This window comes from Melozone crissalis, unplaced genomic scaffold, assembly GCF_028551555.1.
Source record: "Melozone crissalis strain CALT ecotype California unplaced genomic scaffold, PUWL_Pcris_2 ptg000029l_1, whole genome shotgun sequence".
Classification (NCBI taxonomy): Eukaryota; Metazoa; Chordata; class Aves; order Passeriformes; family Passerellidae; genus Melozone; species Melozone crissalis.
In genome coordinates this window covers 11,780,663-11,805,399 of record NW_026535807.1, presented here as the reverse complement: position 1 = coordinate 11,805,399, position 24,737 = coordinate 11,780,663, and the positions used below count along the sequence as shown (strand labels likewise).

General features: G+C 53.4%; 3 protein-coding genes across 3 annotated transcripts in view; all 3 read left to right on the top strand.

Annotated features, from left to right (window-relative positions):
* Positions 1–3,373, top strand: part of CELSR3 (cadherin EGF LAG seven-pass G-type receptor 3) — a 30,326-nt gene extending 26,953 nt beyond the window's left edge. Inside the window, exons 34-35 of the mRNA XM_054280690.1 lie at positions 35–1,112; positions 1,803–3,373. Coding sequence (XP_054136665.1) covers positions 35–1,112; positions 1,803–1,830 — 1,106 coding nt within the window. The 3' untranslated portion in view covers positions 1,831–3,373. The remainder of the gene's footprint in view (positions 1–34; positions 1,113–1,802) is intronic.
* Positions 3,374–6,989: 3,616 nt separating this feature from the next.
* SLC26A6 (solute carrier family 26 member 6) lies at positions 6,990–12,053 on the top strand. The gene is made up of 19 exons (XM_054280691.1): positions 6,990–7,120; positions 7,420–7,559; positions 7,655–7,765; positions 8,035–8,207; positions 8,286–8,450; positions 8,578–8,730; positions 8,909–8,991; positions 9,084–9,231; positions 9,339–9,452; positions 9,558–9,635; positions 9,766–9,861; positions 9,984–10,090; positions 10,179–10,248; positions 10,401–10,493; positions 10,604–10,708; positions 11,212–11,379; positions 11,503–11,557; positions 11,806–11,927; positions 12,006–12,053. The coding sequence occupies exons 1-19, from the start codon at positions 6,993–6,995 to the stop codon at positions 12,027–12,029; spliced, it is 2,133 nt and encodes a 710-aa protein (XP_054136666.1). The 5' UTR covers positions 6,990–6,992; the 3' UTR covers positions 12,030–12,053.
* A 3,325-nt stretch (positions 12,054–15,378) lies between these two features.
* Positions 15,379–24,183, top strand: LOC128939712 (cytochrome b-c1 complex subunit 1, mitochondrial). Its single transcript, XM_054280852.1, has 13 exons — positions 15,379–15,480; positions 15,839–15,979; positions 16,408–16,494; positions 17,479–17,608; positions 18,362–18,560; positions 19,136–19,215; positions 19,359–19,474; positions 19,881–20,024; positions 20,768–20,928; positions 21,889–21,974; positions 22,426–22,514; positions 23,074–23,149; positions 23,964–24,183. Exons 1-13 carry the CDS (start codon positions 15,409–15,411, stop codon positions 24,026–24,028), a joined length of 1,446 nt encoding a protein of 481 aa, XP_054136827.1. The 5' UTR covers positions 15,379–15,408; the 3' UTR covers positions 24,029–24,183.
* Positions 24,184–24,737: the final 554 nt, after the last annotated feature.

Below are 24,737 nucleotides of genomic sequence, written 5' to 3'. Positions count from 1 at the left end.
TGCAAATATTTGACTTATCTTTTGTCTGGTGCAGGGATTTTGAAGAACCGCCTCCAGTACCCCCCAACTCTCCAGGGCTTGCCATCCGTTGGCAGGATGACCAACGAGCTGACGTGGTACAAGACGTCCACGCTGGGTCACAGGGCTGTCCCCGCTGCGTCCTATGGCAGGATCTACTCTGGGGCTGGCAGTCTGTCCCAGCCAGCCAGCCGATACTCGTCCCGGGAGCAGCTTGACATGCTGATGAGGAGACAGATGTCCCGGGAGCAGCTGAGCAGGCACAACTCAGGAGAGTGCCTGGAAGCCGTGCCCAGTCGGCATGGGTCCAGAGAGGAGCTGGACACTATTCCCAGCAGGCATGGATCTACTGAACACCTGGAAAGTATCCCAAGCAGACATGCATCCAGGGAGAACTTGGATCTACTCGCTGCTAGGCCCAGTCAGAGAGATCATGGGAGCACGCTGCCCCGGAGGCAGGGCTCCAGAGACTGCCTTGACACTTTACCCTGCAGATTTGGGTCAAGAGAGCAGCTAGACTGTGGGCCAGTAAGAGAAGTCTCTAGAGAGTGGCTAAACACATTGCCAAGTAGGCAAGTGTCCAGAGACCAAATAGACATGTTGCCAAGTCGGGATACTTCTCGAGAGCAATTGGATTTGCTTTCTAGAAAACAGCCTTCAAGGGATCTGCTAGCATCAGCTAGACAAGCTTCAAGGGAGCAGCTGGACTTTTTGTCCAGAAGATCCAATTCCAGAGAGCCTCTGGACACAGTGCCTAGCAGGCAGCCCTCGCAGGACAACCTGGGCAGTCTGTCTCGGAGGCAGCTGTCCAGGGAGAGCCTGGAACCGCTGTCGAGGAGACAGCATTCTAGGGAGAACCTGGAGGCCATTCCCAGCAGACATCCTTCCACTGAACAGTTAGATATCCTTTCTTCCATCCTTGCTTCTTTTAACTCCTCCGTGCTGTCCTCGGTGCAATCTTCCAGCACACCTTCAGGCCCCCAGACCACCGCCACCCCCTCTGCCATGCAGACCTCGACACCCTCTGCAGTGTGTCCCTCAACACCTCATTCTGCCACCTCCCACAGCATCTCAGAGCTGTCTCCAGACTCAGAGTAAGTGGTTTCCTTCCTTCCTCAGCCAGGTCTTGTTCAGCTGATCTTGTGCATTGTCCACCTGCTTGGCTTCTTCCCAAAGGTGTTTACTTTGGAGGGAGAGGGCAGTGTAAGGGTGAGCTCCCTGGGTGAGTGGCAGGTGTCTCCTGGTCCTGAATAGTGACTGGGCAGGGAGAAGCCTCAGGTGAGACAGCTCCAGATGCTTGTTGAGCAGCACAAGCAGAAGCCTCTGTGTATGTGAGTGTCCTCTCTGCCCAAGAGATGATGGCCCTTGCTTGTGGCCTGTGGGTACTCGGGGAGGATGCTCTGTGCAGCTAGGCTGGCCTCCTGGCTGATCCCTTGGTCAGTGCTGGCTCTAAGTCCCATAGATGTATGCAAGGGCCAGGCTGGCTGGAGAGGAGGGAGCCCAGGTCTTAGGGAAGCCCTGCCTTCCCCAGCCACATTTCTCCCCAGGCACCCTGTTTTAGCATGTCACTTTTTCCCTCTAGCTCTGCTCCCTGTTGGTACTGCTCCCACCCCACCCCTTCCCTCCTTCCCTCTTCCCTTATCTCAGGGACTCAGAGAGTAGTTGTTCCTGCCCTGACACAGGAGAGGTTTTCTGCCCTGTCCCCATCTGGCATAGTGGGGAAAGGGTGCTGGAGCCCAGGAGAGATGCCATGGCTTGACACTGTTTTTCTTTCCTCTGAGAAGAATAATGAGAAACGATGGCCATTCCTGAGGGGCCGAGGTGGATGACAACAGAGATGGAAGAAGCAGGGCTCTTCACCAGGCACTGCCAGCTGAGGTTTGGTATCCCCATGGAGCAGGGGCCAGAACTGATGGTTGTCAGAGGCCCAAAACCAACCCTGCTTTCCCCTGCCCTGTGGGCTCAGGGGCCAGCAGCCCACACCACCCACTGCCAGGAGCCTCCAGGCTCTCACTGCCACCATGCCCTCCATCACCTGCCTGGTGTGACAGGTAGTACTGGACACGGGTGGCATCTCCAACCCCCTGGAGCCAAGGTCTTTCTCTGCGAGCTGTTTGTGTGTGGGGTGTGCCTGTGTGTGTGTGAAGGGTGGGCAGTGGCAGGGGGACAGAAATGGAGCCTAGGATGTGGGGGCAGGGAGGGTTTTCTATCCTTTTGTATCTTTGTAATCAGAGAGAAGAGAAATTTCTATGGTTATTTTTACGGATGGTCTGTTCCCAAGACCTGGAGCATTTGTTTCACCAACAGCCCCTTGCCAGTTTCCCTGGGGCTATGAGAACCACAATCCCAGTGGACTGGAGAGACAGTGCCAGGCAGTCCTTAAGGCTTTGCTGGCAATGCTTTGTCCCATTCCCCCTGCAGGGGCCCTGCTGCCCACCCTGCCCTCCCACTGCAGCTCCAAACTCTGTCTCTGCCTGCCTGGTGTCCCTGAGCCCCTGCAGCCAGGCCTCCCTCTGCCCTGCCATGGCACCACCCTTGGGGCTGTCTGTGAGCTGGGGCTGTGCCAGCGAGAGCACGGGTGAGTGGGGCAGCAAATTCAGCACTGGGAACCTGCTGGGGAGGAGCCAAGCTCTGCTGTGCAGTCCTGTCCTGTCCCAGGGTGGTCCCACCCTCATCACTGCTGGTTTCCTCAGCTCAGCAAGTGAGCACCGGGCTTTTACCCACTGGGTGTTGTGCTCTTTAACCTGCATGTTACAGAACAAACCTCTGTTGGTTTGTGGGTCTGGTAAAGGAGCTGGATGACCCTTGACCTGCTGAGGAGCAGGCTTGGCTTTTCCCAGAGCCAGTCCTCACTCTGCAGAGGACTAACATCCACAGGAGCATGATGTGGCTCCAGCTTTAGGGTCCAGCATTGCCCACAGAAGTTGTATCTAGCTGGTTCCCTGGGGGGTCTGTGTACACCTGCTCTCCCCTGAGTAGCAAAGGACCACAGCTCAGAGTGGCCTGAATTTTGGGAGATCGAGATAAGCAGCACTTTGCCCCCTCTGGAAATTCAGGCTACCCAGATGGTTTCTCTGCTCAGCCTGGGGCCTGACCCCTGACTGTGCTGTGAGATGGCACTCTGTGCCTACCTCAGCCTCAGGCCGGGACATTGGGCTCAGCATGTTCCCTTTTTCACCCCCCAGGTGAAAAAGGCACAGCAGGGCCAGCATGTTCCCTTTTTCACCTGCCAGGTGCTCTCAGGGCTGCATGACCATGTGCTCTTTACTGCCTTACTACCACACTGCCGTGGCATCTTACTGTAGCCCAGCCTGACATGTTTACAGGAGAGGACCCATGCTGCTGTCCTCATGCCTCTGGGCCTCTGGGCTGCCTCCCCGAGTCAGTAGGGAGAGTATGGAGGGAACACAAGGGCTGGTGACTGGGGGTGCCCTGGGTCCCCAGCACAGCCCTGATGAGGCAGGCTCACTGTCATCCTGCTCCCAGGGATGAGGAGAGAAAGGCCTGCTGACATGTTTACATGCCATTTGGGACCAGTGTGCAGAGGGAAAGCCTGCTGGCCCCACCTGCTGGGACAGCCAGGCACCTCCACGCTGCCCATCTTTGCCTTTGGAAACAAGCTCGTTTACAAGTTTCTCTCCAGAGTCCTGGGATCCTGTCCCTGCTGCACTGTAGGGCCCATGTTTCTGCCAAGTTGGGCACAGGGCTCTTTATGCTGCTGCCAAATGGAGAGCAAGTGTCAAGTGCCAAAAAGAAGAGAGCAGCAGAGATGGTGGCCATCCCTGTGGGCTGGTGGCCATCCCCGCGGAGCTGGGCTAGTCAAGAAGCAGAAATCTGCTTCTTGCAGACCAGCCTGCAGCTTGGTCCCTGATTGTAGTGCTGTGACCTGGGCTCTGGGGAGCATCCTCCTTGAGTTTGGATTTTTTCCTTTGGGGGATTTGCTTGGGTTTTGTTTCCTCTCTCTGTCCCCTGACTCTGTGGGCAGGGAGGGGGGAGATGCCCACACCCCCTTTTGGCTGTGTAAAAGTGTATCATGGAAGCGCCAGATTTGGAAATAAAAGTCTATAAAGTGGTGCTGGCCTCTGTGCTGTCTCTCCCTCTGCTGGGGATTCATGACTGGGGCTGTGGATGCAGCACCTGGGCTCGAGCTGCTCTTGGCAGGGGGCTTGGGCAGGAGCTCACAGACAGTTCCTGAGCTGCCTGGGAGTCACTGTGCCGAGGCAAGGTGACACTGGGATGGGGACTTGAGGTGAGGTGGTTGAACTGGGCTGTGTACAGGCTGTTCACCCAGAGGGGGGGTTGGCTGTGGTGCTGTGCAGTGGCTCCAGGCCTGGCTGGCAAGGCTGCAGTGCCACTGTGGCTGTGGTGAGCTGTGGGGCTCGTGCCTGGCAGCTGCCAGCACCCCAGCCTGACCAGGCTAAGGGAAGAAGATCCATTTTTCAAAGGCTGCGTGACCTCAGCAGGGTCAAGCAAGGAGAAGGAAGTGTGGGGAGAGAAGGCTGAACATGATCCTGGTGCCCTGTGTCCTCCCCTCCTGCTGAAGAGGAAATAACAGGTGAGCAAAGGGCAGCATTGATCCACAGCGCCCTGAGCAAGGGTCACCATCAATTGTCATCCCTTTGTCCCCTAGGGGCTGTCATCTGAGCCGCTGGGAGGGAGTGGAGGGCAGCCTCCAGGAGCTGTGCTGGCAGTGCCAGGAGCTGTGGTCCTGCCCTGCTGCCCTGCCAGAGGCTGGCTGGGGGGTGAGGGCCAGGGAGAGCCATTGAGGGGCTGGAATGGAGAGGGGGGCACAGGCAGAGTGACCAGCCTGGGGTGCACGTGGGGCACTGGAGGCTGGAGTGAGGGAAGGAATGGCATGGAAGGGGACAGGGAGCACTGATAAAGAGGCAATAAATGGCATGGGGTGTTATCTGCTTGGGAGCAGGAGCCCTGTGATAGCCTCTCATGTGCTGGGGGAGTGAATAAATGATGGGGAGTAGATAAACGAGGAAGCAGCAGTCATGTGTGGGTGCCTGTGTTGGACATGCCTTTACCTGATCACTGATGAGCAGGAGGGTGGACAGGGAGGGCCAGGGATGGCTTGAGGGAAGAGGCTCAGCCTCACTGAAAGCTGTGGGACTTGGCCTGTGCTCACCACAGAGAGAGAGAGCCAAGGTGGCCACAGGCTGCCCCCACAAGGCACCAGGGATGGAGACAAGTTGCTCCAACTCCAGAGATTGTGGTCCTGGATGTCACTGCTCCTGCTGCTTCTCATCCCCATCCCACCAGGCAGGGGACCCAGGATTCTCTAATGGCTGGCCCTGCCCACTGCCTTCACATCACACCTTGCTACCAGTCAGAAATCTGAGCCTGGATTTCCGCAGCCGTGTCCCCATGGGCCTGGGCCAAACGTGACTCAGAAATTCCCTGCAGCCAATTCTACATTGTGATAGAGCCCAGGGAGGTGTGATGGGTTCAGTGGGACTATAGCGCCCGCGGGGGACCTTTGGAACAAGATAACAGCTGGGTCTGTGCAAATTGTGTGAGACCAGGGTAGTCCACAGAGCACAGCACACCTTGTTCCAGCAGGTAAGCAAGGGTCTGGGGAAAGTACCCTGGATGCCATGGCCAGAGGCTCTGGGTAACCCTCCTTGTCCTGGTCACAGCTCCTGCTCCAGGCCATGGGTTGGGGAGCAGACATCCATGGGAGCCATGGGGGCACAGCAGTGCTCCGGGGAGGCAGCTCTTGGCAGGAGGTTGGCACCAGGTCGTGCCCAGGGGTAAGAAGCCCCCTGCCTTGCTCGTGACATGGGTGGTCAGGCACGGCAGCATCCTGGATGTAGCTGGAGACCAGGAGCTGGGACTGTGGTGGACAGTCCCCAGAATGGGATGGCTCTGGGCACAGTGGTACCAGTGCTGGGTCTGCCACAGCTGGGGAACCCAGCACACCAGGGCACCAAGGGGGGCATAGTGGGTGCTGTGCATCCATGGGGCTGGGAAGCAGGGTGGCTTCCTGGCAGGGTAGGAGGAAGGGCAGGAGGCAAGGAACAACGTCTCAAAGATCACTGGCTGGCTTTAATAAATAGGAGGAAGCTGAGTACACACCTGGTGGCTCCTGACCAAGCTGAGCACAGCAGGTAGGAGGGCTGGGGGTAACACAGGGGCTCAGGCTGGCACAGCCCCAGCACTCAGGGAGGGGATTGTGGGTCCAGCTGCAAGTGGATGAGCACCTTAAGACTGATCAGGCCACCAGCTGGGTGGGCCTGGAATGATGGTGCAGCCCTCAGAGTGAGCCCTGAGCAAGAACAAGCTGTAGATTTGTACAGGGGTTCCTCAGACCCACCATCCCAGCCCTGGGAAGGGTGAGACCTCAGCTCAGCCCTGCCCCTCTGCTCACAGGCTCATCCTGCTCTGCACTGCAGGGGTCCAGGGAGGGCACTGTTGGAGGGATGGTGAGCCGTGACATTTGCCGGGTTTCACATTCCTGCTTCCCTCATGTGTAAAGGGACAAAGTCTGCAGATGGGCCTGTGGGATGGATGGGGCCCTGCCCAGCAGCTGTGCTGGCCCACTGCCCTGCCTTGCTGCAGTTCACGGAGGGGAAGGTGTTGGCACTGAGGTGGGTCCTGCGTGGGCAGGTGGAGAGGGAGCCCCTGAGGTAGCTGTGCTGGCAGTCCCCCCCTGTGCGTTTCAGTGGGGTGGATGGGGCTGCTCTGGGTCAGGAGTGGGCAGCACTGATTGCCAAAGCCTTCCCTGCTGACTGCCTACTGCTCTCCATTGTGAGGCAGTGCTGCTGCTTCAGGACTCCCAAAACTCAGCTGGTGCCTATCCTCAGGGCCATTCCTGCCCACCTGGTCGGCAGGTGGGACGGTTCCGTGGGCGAGGGGAGCTGGAGGAGGGGCCTCAGGGTGAGTGGGATGCCCCTGAGAGTGGGAATGCGGCTGAGCTGTCCCTTGTGTCCTTGCAGTGGACTGGCATTCCGGAGAGCCAGGTGGGCATGGCAGCAGAGATGGCCCTGAGCCACCGAGGGCCCCACAAGGTGCTGAGTGAGGCTGAACTCGAGGAGGTGGCTCACAGGAAACCTCCCCCCAGGCCCTCTCTGCGTGGCTATCTCCACAAGACCAGGTAAGACCATGTGGCCAGTGGGATGTGCCTGGACCTTGCCCCACACAGTGTGAGCCCCACCTTGCCCCATTCTGCACCCCAGCCTCACCACCACAGGGAGCTGCAGACCTGGGGGTTCATTTCCCTATGCCCAGACACCCATGTGCCCACTCTGTCCTCCTGCCTGGAGGGACACCATCCTCCAGTGGATGGAGCTGATGGTCCCACATTGCTTCCCATGGGGCCTCATCCACCCTCACTGATGTCCCCAAGCCCCCTGCAGTTGTGCTCTAGTTCAGCTCCTGCTGCCTCCCCACCAGGTGCTCAGGCTCTGCTGCCAAGTCCCTGCTGTTCCGCTTCCTGCCCTTCCTGCGCTGGCTGCCCCGCTACCCCATCAAGGACTGGCTCCTGGGGGACATTGTCTCGGGCTTCAGTGTGGGCATCATGCACCTGCCCCAGGGTGAGTGGTGCCATGCCCAGGCTGCCAGGGGCCCCCCACAGCTGGGGTGCTCAGGGGTTGGCCGTTGGTGACATGTCTCCCTTCTCCACCTTTAGGGCTTGCCTATGCTCTGCTGGCCGGGCTGCCGCCGGTCACGGGGCTCTACTCCTCCTTCTACCCCGTCTTCCTCTACTTCTTCTTTGGAACGTCAAGGCACAACTCCGTGGGTGAGCTGAGGGACCATGTGCTTGCACAGCAATGGTGGGCAGGGAGCAAGGATGTCCATGGCACTGCATTACCACATCAGCAGCTGGGGGAACCCTTCCTGCCTTTACTTTGCTCCACCAAGAAGGGGGGTGGCCAAGCCAGAGCCAAAGTACAGTGTGTGTGCTTTGAGCCTGGCCTAAGGAGAGAGGAGCTGACCCCTTAAGAGATCCTCTCAGAGAGATCCTGGTGCCCACCTTGGGCTCCCTGCCCATACTCTACCTGTTCTCAGGTCCCTTTGCTGTAATCTCTGTCATGATTGGGAGCTTGACAGAGTCCCTGATGCCCAGTGAGGACTTCATGATGTCTGTCAATGGCAGCAATACAACGATCGATGAGGAACGGCGCGATGCTGCCAGGGTGGAGCTGGTGGCCACCATCACTGTCCTGACGGGTATCTTCCAGGTAAGGTGGTCCCAACCTAGTCTAGCAGAGAGCAGGAGACCGTAACCTGTGGGTAATTTCTGCCATCTGTTCTTCCAGGTGGCCCTGGGCCTCCTGCAGTTTGGATTTGTGGTGACCTACCTCTCAGACCCACTGGTGCGTGGCTACACCACCGCTGCCTCTGTGCACGTCCTCGTCTCCCAGCTGAAAAATGTTTTTGGAATCTCCCAAGGCGAGCCCTCAGGGCCACTCTCACTGTTTGTGGTGAGTGGCGGCTTGCTGGCACGCAGGGACCCCTGGTGCTCACCTGTGGGGCACATAGAGGCCTCCAAAAACCTGCTGGGGAGGCATCTGCTTTCCTGAGCACATTCCCTCCTCCTGTGTTCTCTAGACCATCATCGATCTCTGCAAGAAGCTGCCAGGCACCAATGTGGGCACCCTGGTGACTGCTATCATTGCCATAGTGGCCATCTTGATTGTGAAGGAGCTCAACCACAAGTTTGCTGCCAAATTGCCCATGCCCATCCCCATCGAGCTTATCACGGTACCCAGAGCTGCCCCAGCCTCCTGTGGGGACACAGCCAGGAATCCCTGCTGTATCCCTGTCCCCTTCAGGGTGGGGAGTGGTGGGATTGGGTTCCTTGGCAGCTCCAGGGCATGTGTTCCTCCACCACAGTCCCTGTGCAGGAAGACCCTGCCTCACTCCAGTCATTCTCCCCCAGATCATCGTTTCCACTGGCATCTCCTATGGGGTCAACCTGAAAGAAAAGTTTGGCATCTCCGTGGTGGGCAACATCCCCAGCGGGTGAGCGGGGCCTGAGGGTGCAGGGGGCTGTGCCAGGGCACCATGCTGCCCACAGCACCCCTGTTTGAGCCCCATCTCTCTCTTGAATGTAGGTTGAAGCCACCTGTGGTCCCTAACATGAGCTACTTTGGGCAGGTGGCAGGCAATGCCTTTGCCATTGCTGTGGTAGGCTATGCCATCTGCATCTCCCTGGGCAAAATCTTTGCCCTGAAACATGGCTACAAAGTGGACAGCAACCAGGTGATGCTCTGAGGCACAGGGCCCCCACCCTGGGTGAAAGCTAATCTTGGCCTTCGTGCAGGCAGATGAAAGCATGGTGCTGCCCTGCCACTGCTCTGTCCCTGCAGGAGCTGATTGCACTGGGTCTCTGCAACTTCTTAGGAGGATTCTTCCAGTGTTTTGCCATCAGCTGCTCCATGTCAAGGAGCCTGGTACAGGAGAGCACAGGGGGCAACAGCCAGGTGGGTCTGGGCAGTGCTGCCCCCCTCTCTGGGGCTGAACCAGGGGCAGGCAGCACAGCTAGCAGTGGGGGCTCACCCCTTGCCTCCTGCTCTCCTTCTGCACAGGTAGCTGGTGTCATCGCATCCCTGGTCATCCTGGTGACCATTCTGAAGATTGGAGAGCTCTTCAGGGACCTGCCCAAGGTACATCTAGTCCCACAGCCCCATTGTCACATCCCTCACCTGTGCCTGTCCCATGCAATGGTGATATGGTAGGGGACGGGAAAGAGATTTGCCCTCAGCTTCCTCACAGCTGCAGAAATTTCTCTCCTAGGCCATCTTAGCTGCCATCATCATTGCCAACCTCAAGGGCATGTTCAAGCAGTTCAAGGACTTATGCACTCTCTGGAAGTCCAACAAGGTGGACCTGGTAAGGTGCTGGCCAGCCCTGGGGCTGAGCTCTTGTTCCTGGAGAGGATTTCTCCACCCTCCCTGAGGCTTGTGAGTGCCAGTGGAGAGGCTGTGCTGCAGCTGACTGTGTCCCCTCTCCAGATGGTCTGGGTTGTGACATTCATAGCCACCCTCCTGCTGAACCTGGACATCGGCCTGGCGGCCTCGGTGGCATTTGGGCTGCTCACAGTCATCTTCCGTACCCAGCTGTGAGTACCCCGGGGCTGGGGCCTGTGCCACGTCCCAAGGGCAGGAGGAGCCTGTGCTGACCTCAGCCCCTTGCTCTTCTCCCTGCAGCCCCCACTACTCCATCCTGGGGCGCATCTCCGACACCGACATCTACCGGGATGTGGTGGAATACGAGATGGTAACAGCACAAGCGGTGGGGGAAGAGCTGCCTGCACTGGGGGGCAGCTCAAAGCTCACTGGAAAAAGGGGCTAGGGGCATTTTGGTGGGGGGAAGGGGAGGGGAACAGGTGGCTCCATCCCTGGGGTAGCACCCTCCCCATCTGCCCCCAGGCACAGGAGGTCCCTGGCGTGAAGATCTTCCGCTCTTCCTCCACCATCTATTTTGCCAATGTGGAGCTGTACGCCGAGGCCCTGAAGAAAAAGGTAGGAGAGCCTCCAGCCTGAGAGTGCTTCCTCTGTCTCCTGCCTGCCTGCCTGCCAGCAGCAGGGTGGCGTTGGGGCAGCTGGGGACACAGGGCCACACTGCTTTGCAGAGCGGCATTGATGTGGACCGCCTGATTGAGAAGAAGAAGAAGGCCCTCAAGAAGCTGAAGAAACAGCAGAAGAAACTGGAGAAGGAAAAGGCAAAGAGGAAAAAGGTGCCTCCACTCCTCCAGTGACATCCTGCACCTCTTCCTTCCCCAGCTCTGACACTTCTGTCAGTGCACTGGTGTGGCCTGGTGGCCCACATGGTTCCCAGTTCAGTTTAGGGCCAATGAGTGAGAAAGGCACTGGGACTGAACTGAGTCACACCCCCCAAGGCTGGTAGGAAAGCTGGGCTGTTAATGATTATGTGTTGGAGCTGCCATGTCATTAACCTTTTGCAAGTTAATCAGAATTAAGAGCAAGGGCAAAGGCTGGCCTGGTGCCAGATAATGAGCCTGGCTCTACAGAGTGGTGCTGGGGAGAGGGGTGGATTTTGATACATCTGAAAGGAGCCCAAAAGTCGGTGAAGATGTGAAAGGGGCACCCACTCCTGGGGCCACCCACTGCCTGTGCCCTCATGCAGCCAAAGAGCCTCACCAAGGTGAGCCCGGGGGACCACTGCCATGACCAGGGTGCTGCTGACACTGGGTCTCCTTCCCTTCCCCAGCATGCAGAGGACGGTCCAGGTGTGTCAGTGATTGAGCTGAGTTCAGAAGAGAGCGGTGCACCCTCAGAGCCCACCCTGCAGAGCCTAGGGCTGCCCAAGCCCAACTTCCACGCTGTCATCTTGGATTTCAGCCCCATCAACTTCGTGGACACCGTTGCCATCAAGATCCTGAAGAATGTAAGGGGCTGGGGAGCAGGCAGGACAGCAGCCTCACTGATGGTGTCTCTGAGGCCCTGTGGGGAGCCCCGATGGCTGCTGCCCATTCCTCTTCCTGGGTAAAATGTTTGTTTCCATTTGCAGATCTTCAGGGATTTCCATGAGATAGAAGTGGACGTCTTCGTTGCCAGCTGCTCGGGTGAGAGGGATCTGCAGAGTCATGAGCCCTGGCTGGGCATGGCCACCCCTTTGGCACACAGCTGATAGCCTGGGGGGTCCCCCCATGGTGCTCCCACCCACAGGGTTTCCTCAGAGGATGGGTCCTGCAGGTTGTCCCATGGTGATGACCCTGGTGTCCCCCACAACACAGGAGGCGGGAGGAGGCTGCCCTGGGTGACGGGGGCTCAGCTGGGTGCCATCACTTTAGATGCTTATCCCTCCACACAGTATCTGTCCTGGCCCAGCTGGAGCGGGGCAACTTCTTCAGTTCAGCCATCACCAAGCACTCCTTCTTCCCCTCTGTGCATGATGCCGTGGCGCACATCAGCAGGGAGCGGCACCAGGCCTCGGTGAGCACCCAGCCTTGCTGTCCCAGCATGGCGATGGAGAGGGCAGCCACACCAACCCCTCCCTCTCTGCTCCCTCAGGTGGACCACAGCACCAGAATGTAGCCCCTCAAGAGGAAGACATCTCCCCCATGAGACGGGTGGGCAAGGAAGGCTTTGCCACCCTGATGGCACCAAGTCACCCACCCTAGGGCCCAGATGCCCTGATCCCCACCAGCTCCTCTGGACTCTCAGTGCTGGGGCTCTGCCCTGTTCATGAGCCCTGCTGTGATGGGGATGGAGCTGCAGGATGGAGCTGCTGCTGGCTGTCACACCGAAGAGCTGGCTGTCACACTGAGGGGCTGCCTGCTGCTCCCACACTGCCCAGCCCGGCCTGCCCCACCAGGCCAGGACGTGGTTTGGGGGTGATGGAGGGGCCAAAGGGTTCCTGCTCCCAGCAGCAGGCTGGCATCATGAATAAAGCTCTGTGGTGTTCCCCAGGCTTGGTTTCAATGCCCTTTCCTCAATAATGGTATTTTTGGGCCAGACCATCCCGCTCCACCCCGGTACTGCTGGGAATGGCCTCCCTGTCTGTGGGGTCCCAGCACCCTCCCTCTGGCTCTTTTCTGCCACTTCTCGCCATCACCTGCTCTGGGTAGCAGTATGGGCAGGGATCCCCACCCTCAGAAGGGTCACAGCACCCTCCCTGCCTGCCTGGGGAGCCACCAGCACCTGCTGGCTGCAATCATACCTACACCAAAGGGGAAAGTGCTTGCAGCCAAGAGAAGGCTGATACGGGATTTTGGGGGGCAGGGGTAAGGCTAGTTCCACAATTTCAATATCTAGCATTTGTTCAATATTTTTTTCTGTTTCTGTGTCTTTAATTATAGAGTTCCTGCCTGTATGATGATTAATAGGAATAGTTCTTTATGATCCTTCCCTTGCTGACATCAGTAACTTTCATCTTTTCCTGGTTGTACCCGTGGCTATGCATTAAGGAAGAATAGAAGGGAATAAGTTTTAGGGGTATGTTGCAAGTAACCAGATTGGTAGTTCTGGTTCCATTTCTCATTATCTAAGAAGAACTCAGATTATTTTTGGACTTTTTATGGACCTCTGGCTAGGTTAGCATTAGTCTTTGATTGACCCAGTCAACTTTAGGCTTCTAAGCTCAACTAGTGAATGTAAAGGAGGAAGTCACAGAGCTTGGGTGGTTCCTGTGTCAGCAGCTTCTCAGAAGTAGGGAGATTTATGTTCTCAAGTTTATTACTTCAGCTACCAGATAATGCTCACCCCAAAAGAGGGTGAGAAGGTTGGTTCCCTAAATGGTGAAATAAATGTTTCTGCTATTTGTGACTATCTTGTGTAACTGGGGTTTATTACAAGAAAGTTTGACTAAATGGCATGCATCTGGTCTTGGAGGAACCAGAATATTCTTTGTAGGCTTTTATCAAACTGAGATGGTCTTCAAGGACATAGCACTTAAAATACAGTCATTCCCGCTAGTTTCAGTTCCATTTTTAGGCTCAACAAACGAAATGTGAAACCTCCACCAATAGGGAGGGAAATTTAATTTGACTTCCTCCTTTTTAGGGAGAAGCTAATCATAAAAGTTTCACCAGGATCAGAGCAGGCTGTAAAACAAGAGTGCAATGCAAAAGAGCAATCCTGTCCTCTTAGTATTAATATTTGTAACTGGACTTGAATGAAATGTGTCAAATCTGTGCTCTTGGGTATCACATCAGTAATAGGTACTTCAGCTGCTGTACTTCTCTCCTAAAGCTAAAATATAATCCAAAAAATCGTGATTCCATGGTCACAATTCACCCTGTGATGTTGACAGGTGAAAAAGGAGCAGAAGGTGCAAATTACCTGCAAGTTACTTTAATTGTCTGTCTAAATCATTGGCTGCTGATTTCCTGAAGGTTTCAACAGGTCAGTTGCCCATATTTTTCAGGAGTTTTGGTCATGTTTTTCTTGGGATTCTCTAATCTTTCCCCACTAGTTCAGCCTCTGCTCTCAATCCTTTTCTGAAGTACCTCGATAGCCTGGAAATGTATTGTTTTTATTTATCACACCATAATTCTCTTCAAAAGGTTGTTTGCCTCAAGTGTCATTTACGCTGATTTTTTGCTAGCTTATTTTCAGATGCCGGCAGGTGTTTTGTAATAGCAAGTACACAATCCTATAGCTTGGCTTTATTTTTATTTAGTCTGTCTAGAAAATGGAATGACTGAACATCTCAGACAGGATTTTCTCTCCACAATACATTTCACTTGAAGGGCATAGATTTGTATCACTAAGATCATCTACCTAAAATCTTGGCACTGAAGAAACTAGTGGTTTGCCAAGAAGGGGATCAGTAGAAATGTTGTAGAGCTGCTATGTGCATATTAATGAAATGCCAGACAGTGAAGCTGTGGACATTTCTGGGGTTTAGCACCATGTTGCTGCATTGGTGTCCATTTTCTCAGTGTACCAGTGGCATTTCTGTCTATAAGTATACTGACTAAGATTTCTAGCATTTGATGTAGTTTCCTTACTGTCATTTTAATACCTTCCTTCAGATTAAAGGATGATATAATTTTTACATTTTGAAAATCTCTGTTGGGAAACACTATGCCACAGTAAGCATCAGTGTCCCCCTTTTGTTTTTTTGCCTAGTTTGTAATTTTCATAGACTCATTGAAATTTCTGATAATGTCAATAAGAATACTGTAATTTCTTATACCACTTACCAGGATTGATGCTGATGCCTATTGCTTCATTATATATCTGACCTAATGGCCAATTTTTGTGATCTGCAGTTTGCTGTGATTTGGTAAAAGCTGGCATACACTGCCAACTCACAGCTTGTGTGTTGGGATTTAAAGGGCTGTCATGGGTTCCTTTCTGCGACTGCCACGCACTGGACTCTCACACTTACAACCACTTCACCTTCCATAGGTTGTTTCAGTATTTAATACTCTTTCTTGGAATGTAAGCAATAGACTCCCATTTCCAGGGATTCCCATTTCCGTGACGCCCGTTCCCCGGGACCCCCATTCCCCAGGATCCCCATTCCTGGATCCCTATCCCCGTACCCCCATTCCCCGATCCCCATTCCCAGACCCCCATTCCCGGTACTCCCATTCCCATACCCCCACTCCCGGTCCCCATTCCCGTACCCCCATTCCCGTACCCCCATTCCCGGTACCCCCATTTCCCGTGACCCCCATTCCCGTACCTCCATTCCCAGTACCCCCATTCCCGTACCCCCATTCCCGTATTCCCATTCCGGTATTCCCATTCCCGTTACCCCCATTCCCGTATCCCCATTTCCCGGTACTCCCATTCCCGTTACCCCATTTCCGTACCCCCATTCCCGGGTCCCCGTCCGCGCCCCCCGCGCCGCGCCCTCCCGCCACCAGGGGGCGCGCCCGCCCTCCCGCCCGTTCTGCGCGCGCCCGGCCCCGCCCCTGCGCATGCGCGCGGCGCTCGGGCAGTCGGTCTGCGGAAGAAGAAGATGGCGGCGCGCTCAGTGTGCCGGGCGGGCAGCGCGGCCGGGCGGGCGCTGCTGTGGGGCCCGCGCCCCTCCGTGAGTCACCGCATCCCGCCGGGGCAGCGCGGGGGGGAGCCCGGCCGGGCCGCGAGAGGCCCCGCAGTGCAGAGTGACTGCCGGGCCCGCCTGTGTCCCGGCCGGGAAGGTCATGGGGACGCGGCGGACAGTGGGAGCCCCCGAGCCCCGGAGCAGGGCAGGGCGGGCGGGGAGCAGCGGCGGCTGTCACTGTCACCCAGTGCGGGGCTGCCACCGAGCCGCTCTCTGCCCCGGTACTGGGGTGTGACCGGTTCGTGCGGCTTTTCTCTTGGGTTTCCCCACCTCTTCAAACCTCTGAGTTCCCGGCCCTGCCGAGGGAACAGTGTGTTAGTAGTGATGACAGCCTTTATTTTTACAGGCAGCTTTATTGACTTTGACGAGGAAGCGAGGTGCTGCCACCTATGCCCAGACACTCCAGAATATGCCTGAGACCCAGGTCACCACCCTGGAGAACGGCCTCCGGGTAGCCTCAGAGGAGTCCAATCACCCAACCTGCACCGTAAGCTTAACATAAATTAAGGGCTTATTTGAAACAATCAGCCTTGCCTGGCCTGCAGCTGGTCTTCCAAAAAGGACAGACTCCACTGCTTCTCTTTGTGAACAGATGGGATTAATACAGCAGCAGGAGGCCCAGACTGGTGTTGTATTGTCTTTAGACAAGTTTTTGTGCTGTACAAATTTGCTCAGCCTTTTGTATGAGCAGTAAGTGAGCAGTAAAAGTTATCTCTCTGGCAAAACCAGATGTGGTGAAGCTGACAGAGAAAAAGCCAAAATACGTGCAGGGAACAGTTGCTTGTTTGTTCTTATTTTGGTTCTTGTAGTGTAATGTCCGTGTAGCAGACCCCTTGTCGCTGCTGCTGTGTTTGTGTCATTAGGGTGCTGGTTGTTTTCCTCTCTGATGTTGGTACTGGCTGGTTTTGCTGCCAGGTGGGTGTGTGGATCAAGGCTGGGAGCCGCTATGAAGACCCGAAGACCAACGGGGCTGCTTTCTTTGTGGAGCACATGGCCTTGAAGGTGAGGATGTGTGCCAGCTCTGCACACAGCTGCCGTGAATATTCTGTCCATGCATTAACCTCTCGTTTTGGAGGCTGTGGCTGTTGAAAGAGGGTGTAAACCAGGTCATCTGAGTCCTAGAGTCTTTGCATACAGTATAAAAATAAGTCTAAAATGGCATCTAGCCTATGTGGTGCTTATTGGTTTGAATATTCAGCAACTTGCAAGCATGCATGAAATAAAAATAACTCTTATTTGCTGTTTTTCTCTTAAAGGAAAAAAGTTGCAATTAAAAAGTGTAGTACACATAGAGCACTGTGTTATGAAGCATCTTTCCTCAGGTTAGCACAGAGAGTTCAAAGCAGCATTTCCTGTTGCCATTTATTTTGCTTAGCTTTTCTTACTGGTACAGCAAAGTTCAGAGGCTACACTTCTTGCTTTTTAAATTATGCAGGTGTCTGCTGAACAGGCAGAAGACATCTAAGCCTGGGACTTGCTGGCTCAAGTTCAGCCTGTGCCTTCATTGACAGCTACAGCATTTGGCTAGCTCCTTAAGAGATGGGCCCTGTGTTAGAAATAGTCTTCTGCATCTATTTGTCTTCTTCTGCTTGGATAGCTAGAAACCTGCTTGGTTTTGGTTTGGGCTTGTTGTTGGTTTACTTCCAGGGATGTGCTGCTCAAACACTGTTGTCTCAGCATAGGTTGTCTCCTTCCCTGCTGAGTTTGTGTTGGTTGGTGGTGATGACAGCCTTTATTTTTTCAGGCAGCTTTATTGTGTTTCAATAAACACAAGCTTTATTGACAGTTTGTGTTGGTCTTTCAAAATACACCTCAGCCATCCTTTATCTAGAGGAAATAAACCAAGTATTAAATCTCTTGTCTTGTGCACCTGCCCTTGGTTTTTACGATTCACAAGACAGTGTTTATTGTTATTTTCATTGCTTTAATTATGACCTAAAGGGAAGTTTGTTCATTTCATAGCTGAGTTTGTCTGGTTTCCTTTAGGGCACAAAGAAGCGTCCTGGCTCAGACTTTGAGAAGGAAGTGGAGAGTCTGGGAGCTCACCTGAACGGGTACACCTCCCGTGAGCAAACTGCCTTCTACATAAAAGCCTTGTCCAAGGACATGCCCAAAGGTAGGATGGCCAGGGCAGAGTCTGATTGGGAGGTTAAGTGCATGTGCTTCTGTTTCCCATCCCCAAGCAGCTTTTCTATCAGCAGACCGGGGACTGAAGTTGAAGCTGAGCAGTGAATTGGAGGTTCTGGTTGGCAGCTGAAGAGAGCAGTGCAGTGATGTGGTGCTTCAAGGCTGTGTGTCCATGCGTCCCTAAACCAAGGGTTCCAGTTATGTCAGGCTGCACTGCCTTGCCAGGAGGGAAGATGGGAGGAATTCACCAGTTTGTGGTTGTTTTATGGAGCTTAGCAACCGAGGTCAGCAAGAGCTGCTGTGTGAGGAGTCCTCAGTGCAGCTCTTGCAGGTGCTCCTCGTGCTCTGCACTGCCACGTGCTGCCTTCTCTGGGCTGCTTTTGGGCAGGGGCAGTGATTTGAGTAGGGGCCTTATGGTAGACATGGGCTGTGCTGTAGGCATCACAAACTCTCTGTGAGGATTCAGTGTGTATCTGGAGGAGAACTTGCTTCTGATACACTTCATCTTCTGCAGATGTAGCCTGCACTGTGCTGGTGAGGGTGCTTGGCAAGCTGGTTTGGAGCCTTCTTGGTAAACCAGTGTTGTTTGTTCCTCCCAGATGCTTTGGGAATGGGTAGCACCCAGCTCTGCAAGGTTGCATGCCCTCCCCCTCATGGTTTTTGCTCACTCCTGTGTGTCTCCTTTCAGCAGCACTGGGTAGCAGTCAGGCAGTGGGATGCTAATGTAGGAATTATGTTGCAGCTGTGGAGCTTCTGAGTGACCTTGTGCAGAACTGTGCACTGGAGGAGTCTCAGATGGAGAAGGAGCGTGTTGTCATCCTTCAGGAATTGAAGGAAATGGACAGCAACCTGACAGATGTCACCTTTGATTACCTTCATGCCACTGCTTACCAGGGGACCTCGCTGGCCCACACCGTTGAAGGGACCACAGACAACATCAAGTGAGCAGCAGGCTGGGTGTGGTGCACAGCCTTGGGGTGCAGTGTGTGGGTGCACGACTGCTGATCCTGGGTGGGATGACTGCACAGTGTGTACATGGAGGTGATCTGAGCCCATGGGCTTCTCCTTGTGCCCTGACTCTGTTTTCCCCGTTGGCACTGGTGAAAGTGTAATGCTGCATGCATTCCTTAGAACCAGCCCATGCAAGCCCTTCCTGAGGCTGGAGGGGACAGGTTGAACCTTCTCCCTTACTTCTCAGTTTGTTAGAAAAATTAGCTAGGGATGCCCGTAACACAGTGGCCTTGTGTTAGCTCAGTGACTGGGTTCAGTACTCTCCAGTCTGTATTGAAATGTATCTTTAACTCTCCATCTTGGCTGCTGGTTCCTGTTCTTTGTGTTCTAGAATTAGAGCACAGGGCAAACACAGTACACAGTGCAGTCTTGCTTCTAAAAAGCATTGTTACCCTGCAGCAAAGACAATCATTGTTGTCTCTGCAGTGTGAACTTGCTTCTTCTAAGCCTCTCATTCCTGCAGAGTTGGAGATGCTGATGTTCTGCGTCTCTGTGTTCTTTCCAGGAGGATGACTCGAGGACATCTGGTTTCATATGTCGATACTCACTTCAAGGCACCTCGTATGGTCCTGGCAGCTGCTGGAGGTAAGTTCTAGATCCTTGTAATCCTGGGAAGCCTTGGTATTTTCATGTGATCAGACTTGTCTCACATCACTAATGTAAAATCAGATAATTTTGTTTCATTAGTCTGTTTTAAGACTGGAGATCTTTCTTTTTATCATTACCAGGTATTTCCCACAAAGAACTGGTAGATGCAGCTAAGCAGCACTTCACTGGGCCACCTTTTACATCCAAGGGGGATTCTGTGCCTACCCTCAGGCGCTGTCGCTTCACAGGGAGTGAGGTAAATTCGTTTTGGTCTCCATCAAAATGAGCAGCTGTTGCCCAGCTGTGGAATGAATGGGAAAGCAATTAGAGCTGCTTCTCAGTGGAAAAGTCTGTTCATGTGTGTCAGAGAAGCTGATGATGCACCATCTTGGTAGTGCTCCCACGTTCTCTTCTTGGGGATTATTGCCACGTGTTGGGTTTTAGATGGGACCCAAACCCGTTAGGAGTGTGAGGCTATTGCTCATGTGATCTGCTGCAAAATTCACATCAGAACAGCTGGTTTGTGTTCAGTTCTGCCTGGGATTCTTTTATTTCACTGGAATAACATCAAGTGCCCCAGTTAGTCAGCCTGGCATTGCAGCAGGCTGCAGACAGAGTGCAGTGTTGATGCAGTTCTCCCCTACTCTCTGATGATTTTGCAGATCCGTGCCAGGGATGATGGTCTGCCCCTTGCCCATATTGCTCTTGCTGTGGAGGGGCCAGGATGGGCAGATCCTGACAACGTGGTGCTCAACGTGGCCAATGCTATCATAGGGCGCTACGACCGCACATTCGGAGGTGGCAAGGTAAGAGTTGTGAGTGCAGCAGGGAGAGCCTGGAGCCTTTTCATGTGAAGTGTTATGGAGAATGTGCTTTTTTTATTATGGTGGATGTGCTTTAGGAGAGGCTGTTGTGGTTAGCTTCTAACTGAGAAGGGGGTAGGAGCCTGGAAAGTAAATAGAAGTGTAATCGAGGCTAATCCAGGACAGTTCTTGAGAGGTGATGCTGGCAAATGAACTGAACCTTTTGTGGGAGAGGTGTAGCTGGTGGATTCACAGCAGCTTGTTCCCACCCTCACAACTAACCACTCAGTGGGGGTGGGGATGGAAGCAGGACAGAATACTCTACAGTCTCATGATGCAAGCTTGTCTTACCACTGCAGAGCAAATGGAACTTGTTTAAAACCTCAGTATTGAATCCATTATTGTCTGAAATCTGTCTGGTCTGTATGTCTGTGGTAACCCCTGCTGCTGGGAGACCTTGTCCTTCTCATTTTTTTCCACTCCTGTGGTGGTGTGCATACCAGCTTTTCATCTGCAGCTGGGAAAGGAAGTGGTTCTGCTGGATGGACTCCTAGGCCATTGTCTGTGGCTTTTCCAGCAGTGATTCTCATCTGTTGACCACATGAAGGCTCTAAATTAAGCTCTCCTTCAGCAAAGTGTTCCGCTCTGTCTTGTCTATGGTCTTTGTGAAAACAACTCAGTGGGAAAGAATTTGAGCTGTGAGGAAACTGAAAATGAAATGGCTGACAGCATCTCCTTGTTTACAGAATCAGTCTAGCAAGCTGGCCACGCTTGCTGTGGAGCATAATCTCTGCCACAGTTTTGAGCCATTCAACACCTGCTACTCTGACACTGGCCTCTTCGGTTTCCATTTTGTTTCTGATCCCCTCTCTGTAGATGATATGATGTTCTGTGCTCAGGGAGAGTGGTAAGTACAACTTTGGCACAAGTTGCTGTTCAAGATCTGAGCCTCTTATAGGAGACTGAGCTGCTGGGGAGCATATTAAGTTTACAGAGAGCTGTGTCTCTTTATGAACTTCTTGGTAACTTCTTGGTTAAGTGATCCTGTAAGTGGTTTTTGTAAATCTCTAAGAATGTGGCTTTTGAGGAGCTGTTTTAGTCCCTTAGGGCTCCTCTGCTCTTTTGTTCATGCTTTCAAGTATTAGCACTGAGGCTTTGGGGCTTTTTATATACAAGTGAGATCATTCCTTAGACAAGGCTTTCCTAGGTGCCCAAGAGATTTATCTCCATTGTCTTGTTAAGCCTGAGCAAAGCAGGCAGAGTTCCTGCTGCTCAGGCTCTTTCTTGTCTTGTGGCTGATGAATGGCCTGCTGCTGGAATCAAGCCAGTGTTTGGGAGCCTTCTGGCTGTCCATCTTATTGTGTCCATGAGCCAGTTCAAGGCTACATCTGAGCTGCAAGCCCCTCTGTGAGGAGCAGGTGGAGTGAGCCCTTGCCCCAGAGACGTGGCCCATTGGCAGGAGAAGAAGGGATGTAGCAGCTGGAGTCCAGACAGACTGTGGAGCTGTCTTGTTCTTCCAGCATCAGTTTCCATAGCAGCTTGCCATGCATGGGAATGGCTGACACGCCTTCCCTCTCCTGTGATAGGGCCGTGCACAGCACGTGCTGCTGTGCCTGCTGGGCAAGCCAGAGCCAGCACCAGGGCTGCTGAACCTCTGAGTGTAGCTCAGCGTGTATCCTGCTGGCTGAATCCCCTGCCTGTGTGCTGGAGCTCTGCCTCCTGCTGCTCTGTGGAGATCCAGGATGAATGTCAGCCTGCAAGACAAGCGGTGTTGATAACAGCTTATTCTTGAGGAGACTGGGAAAGGGAGGAATTCATGTTCTGTCTGAGCAGACAAACATCTTAAGAGCTTCCATGTCTTCTCCAGGATGCGTGTGTGCACCAGTGCCACAGAGTCAGAAGTGGCAAGAGCCAAGAACTATCTCCGAAATGCCATGGTGGCTCAGCTGGATGGTATGTTCTGGTTGATGGATTGACCACTGTGCAGCTTTCAGAGGGTTTCTGCTTGAGGTTCTCCTGGGGAGCAGGACCTGTGCTAAAGATTGCAGTTCTGCTGGCAGGCACTGGGCAAAACTTGCTTTTCCTGCACCACACTCCTCCTGCCACATTGTCAAAGCCACTGAACCCGGCCTTCTGTGCTCCCAGGAGTGACATACTGCTGGTGACCTAAGAACTGAGATCCTGAAACGGGTCTGCCTTGGCTCTAACACTTGGGAGATGAGTGAAGAAATCTGTGTATTGTGTAGCTCCTGCTGGAGCTGCATAGAGTGGGAATTGGGACTGTGCTTTGTTAGCAGAGGGTTTAATGCTTAGACTTTCTACTCTGTGCTTTGGCTGATGATCAGGGTGTGCTGTTCTGGAAGGCTTCTTGGTGCACTGACCATGCAATATCTTCAACATCCAGGTACCACACGAGTGTGTGAGAATATTGCAAGCCATCTCTTGCACTATGGACGCCGTATCCCTCTGGAGGAGTGGGATGCCAGGATTTCTGTAGGTATCCATTTGTTTTGGCTGGTATACCTGAGCATGGTGGGTGTCAGCATTGTCTGGCCTTAGTGTGCTGCAGTAACATTGCAGTAACATGTGGTTTACTTATCCCTTAATCAGACTGCCTGGACTCAGTCCAGTGGTTATCCTGCTGATTTGACTGTCAGAATCTCTGGCTTAGACACAGTGTATGCTGTGTCCCTGTGACTGGAGTCAGTCCATCCCAAAAAGAGGGCATTCAATTGTGTTAAGCAGCACAACCTGAAATTCCTGTAACAGTTTTCCTACTGATGTCCCACACCTAGTTTGTGGAATTTCTGCAGCCACTCTATTCCTTAGAAGACTTCTGATTTTGGCCTTGTCGTCTGTACCCCCAGGAGAATGCACTATGTAGGGACGTTGGCCATCCTCGCAGGCAGAGCTGGGCAGTTGGTGCAGATGGCTCCAAGGGTCTGATTGTATCTTTTAATGATCTTGATATGTAATGGCAGCAGTTAGTTGCAACTTTGAGAAGTGTAGATCCGCTGGAAGAGTCATTAATTGCTTGTTGAATCTCTTTTAGGCTGTTGATGCAAAAATGGTGAGAGATGTGTGCAGTAAATACATCTATGACAAATGCCCGGCAATTGCAGCAGTTGGTGAGTAGTAGGTGACAATCAGTACACACTTAAAAAACAAGGCAGGGCCAAGGGTCCAAGTGTTACAGGCAGTCCTCATGTGTCTGTCCTGACTCGTTAAGCCACTCTGGTTCTTCACTGATACCCTCCTGCCTGTGCACATGAGGTGTGCCAAGGCACATTTGCCACGAGATCAGACTTGCAGGTGATGGAGATGCAGTGGCAGTGAGCTGCTGGCTGTGCTCCCACCTCTGCCTGCTGTGGAGCTGTGCCTAAGACAGGGAGTCCTGTAGCTGGGTGCGGGCCCAGCACGTCTGCCAGGTGTCCTTACCCTGGGGTCAGGGTGGTTTATGTAAGGGAAGTGAAGGGACCTGATTCTCCTGTGCTGCTCTGGCATGTCTGTCTGGCCAAGGACAAATTCCTTTCGGAAAACCTGCCTAAGCAGCTCAGCTCTGCTGCCTCCTTCCTGTGTGTTGAGAATTCCCCTCCTCCTTGCAGCTGTTTCCTCTGGCCTTCAAAGTGGAGCAGGCTGGAAAAGGGAGACAATGTTTGAGCAGGAAGTTGAAATGACTTGGTGGTTCCCTATATTTAATATCTGTATGGGGAGCTGTACTGAGCATTGTGGGGCAGTGTGAGAAAACACCTTATTCTGTCAGGAGCTGGTATCTGTTAGTTTTCCTGATGCAAGCTTGAGCTGTAGTTGCCTGGTTTTGTGCAGAGCTGCTATGGATTGCAAGCACAGGCTGCTCTGCCATCATCTGCTGTAAAAACCATAAGAAACTGTAGAGAGATTTTTTTAACTGTGTCTCAAAGTAACTTTCCTCTGTTCACTCAGGTCCCATTGAGCAGCTCTTGGATTACAACCGCCTCCGCAGTGCCATGTACTGGGTCCGTCTCTAGGAGGTGTTGCCTGCAGATTGGAAATCATGTACCTGTGGACTGTGCCAGGTTGCCTCTGGCTCTGAATGTCCTGGGCACCATGGGCAAGCTGAGTCCATTCACAGCAGCTGTCTTCTCTGTGTTAAATGTATAAAAATAAATACATCCTCTGTGGAGTTGGTTCTGCTGGTAGTCAACTGTTCTTCCTGGGTGGTGTGTGTAGACAGTGTTCATCTTGCCAAACTGGGGACATGGGATGTGAGGAGCTGGAGCTGTTGATAGGCAAACATCTGTCCAGAGGGGCTAGGTTATAATAACCCATGTGTTTCTATATGGAGATTTGTTACCTCTCATCTTCCTGGTTATCTGTAAACCAGCTCAGTAATGAGCAGGGATTATTGTCTTGTGGTGGTGTTGGAGTACACGTTCCTCTTTTACTCTCCATGCAGTCAGGCTCAGCTAGGCAATAACTGAGAACCTTCTCAGGCCTGAACCCATAAGATAATCTCTAGATCTGAGTAGTTGGAAGAGCTACCCAGCTCTGCCTTTTTGGAGTTAAACTGGTTGTTGCTCTGTTGTCTTGCCTCTGGGAAGCTGGAACATGGAACAGAAAACTGAGTAAGGGGCATGGAGAAAAGTTTCCCACCAGGTGGCACTAGCCTGTCACAGCTCCCCTTGGAAGCTGCGAGGTATTCCTGTTTGATTTTCCTCTTTGGGATAAATGTCTCTG

Bases quoted from the DNA above. Each gene is read 5' to 3' on its own strand.
- SLC26A6 (XM_054280691.1), top strand. From the start codon at position 6,993: ATGGCAGCAGAGATGGCCCTGAGCCACCGAGGGCCCCACAAGGTGCTG. The intron at 7,766-8,034 runs GTGAGCTGAGGG...ACCTGTTCTCAG, and splicing joins GTCAAGGCACAACTCCGTGG to GTCCCTTTGCTGTAATCTCT. The intron at 10,494-10,603 runs GTAGGAGAGCCT...ACTGCTTTGCAG, and splicing joins CCGAGGCCCTGAAGAAAAAG to AGCGGCATTGATGTGGACCG.
- LOC128939712 (XM_054280852.1), top strand. From the start codon at position 15,409: ATGGCGGCGCGCTCAGTGTGCCGGGCGGGCAGCGCGGCCGGGCGGGCG. The intron at 15,481-15,838 runs GTGAGTCACCGC...TTATTTTTACAG, and splicing joins TGTGGGGCCCGCGCCCCTCC to GCAGCTTTATTGACTTTGAC. The intron at 18,561-19,135 runs GTGAGCAGCAGG...TGTTCTTTCCAG, and splicing joins GGGACCACAGACAACATCAA to GAGGATGACTCGAGGACATC.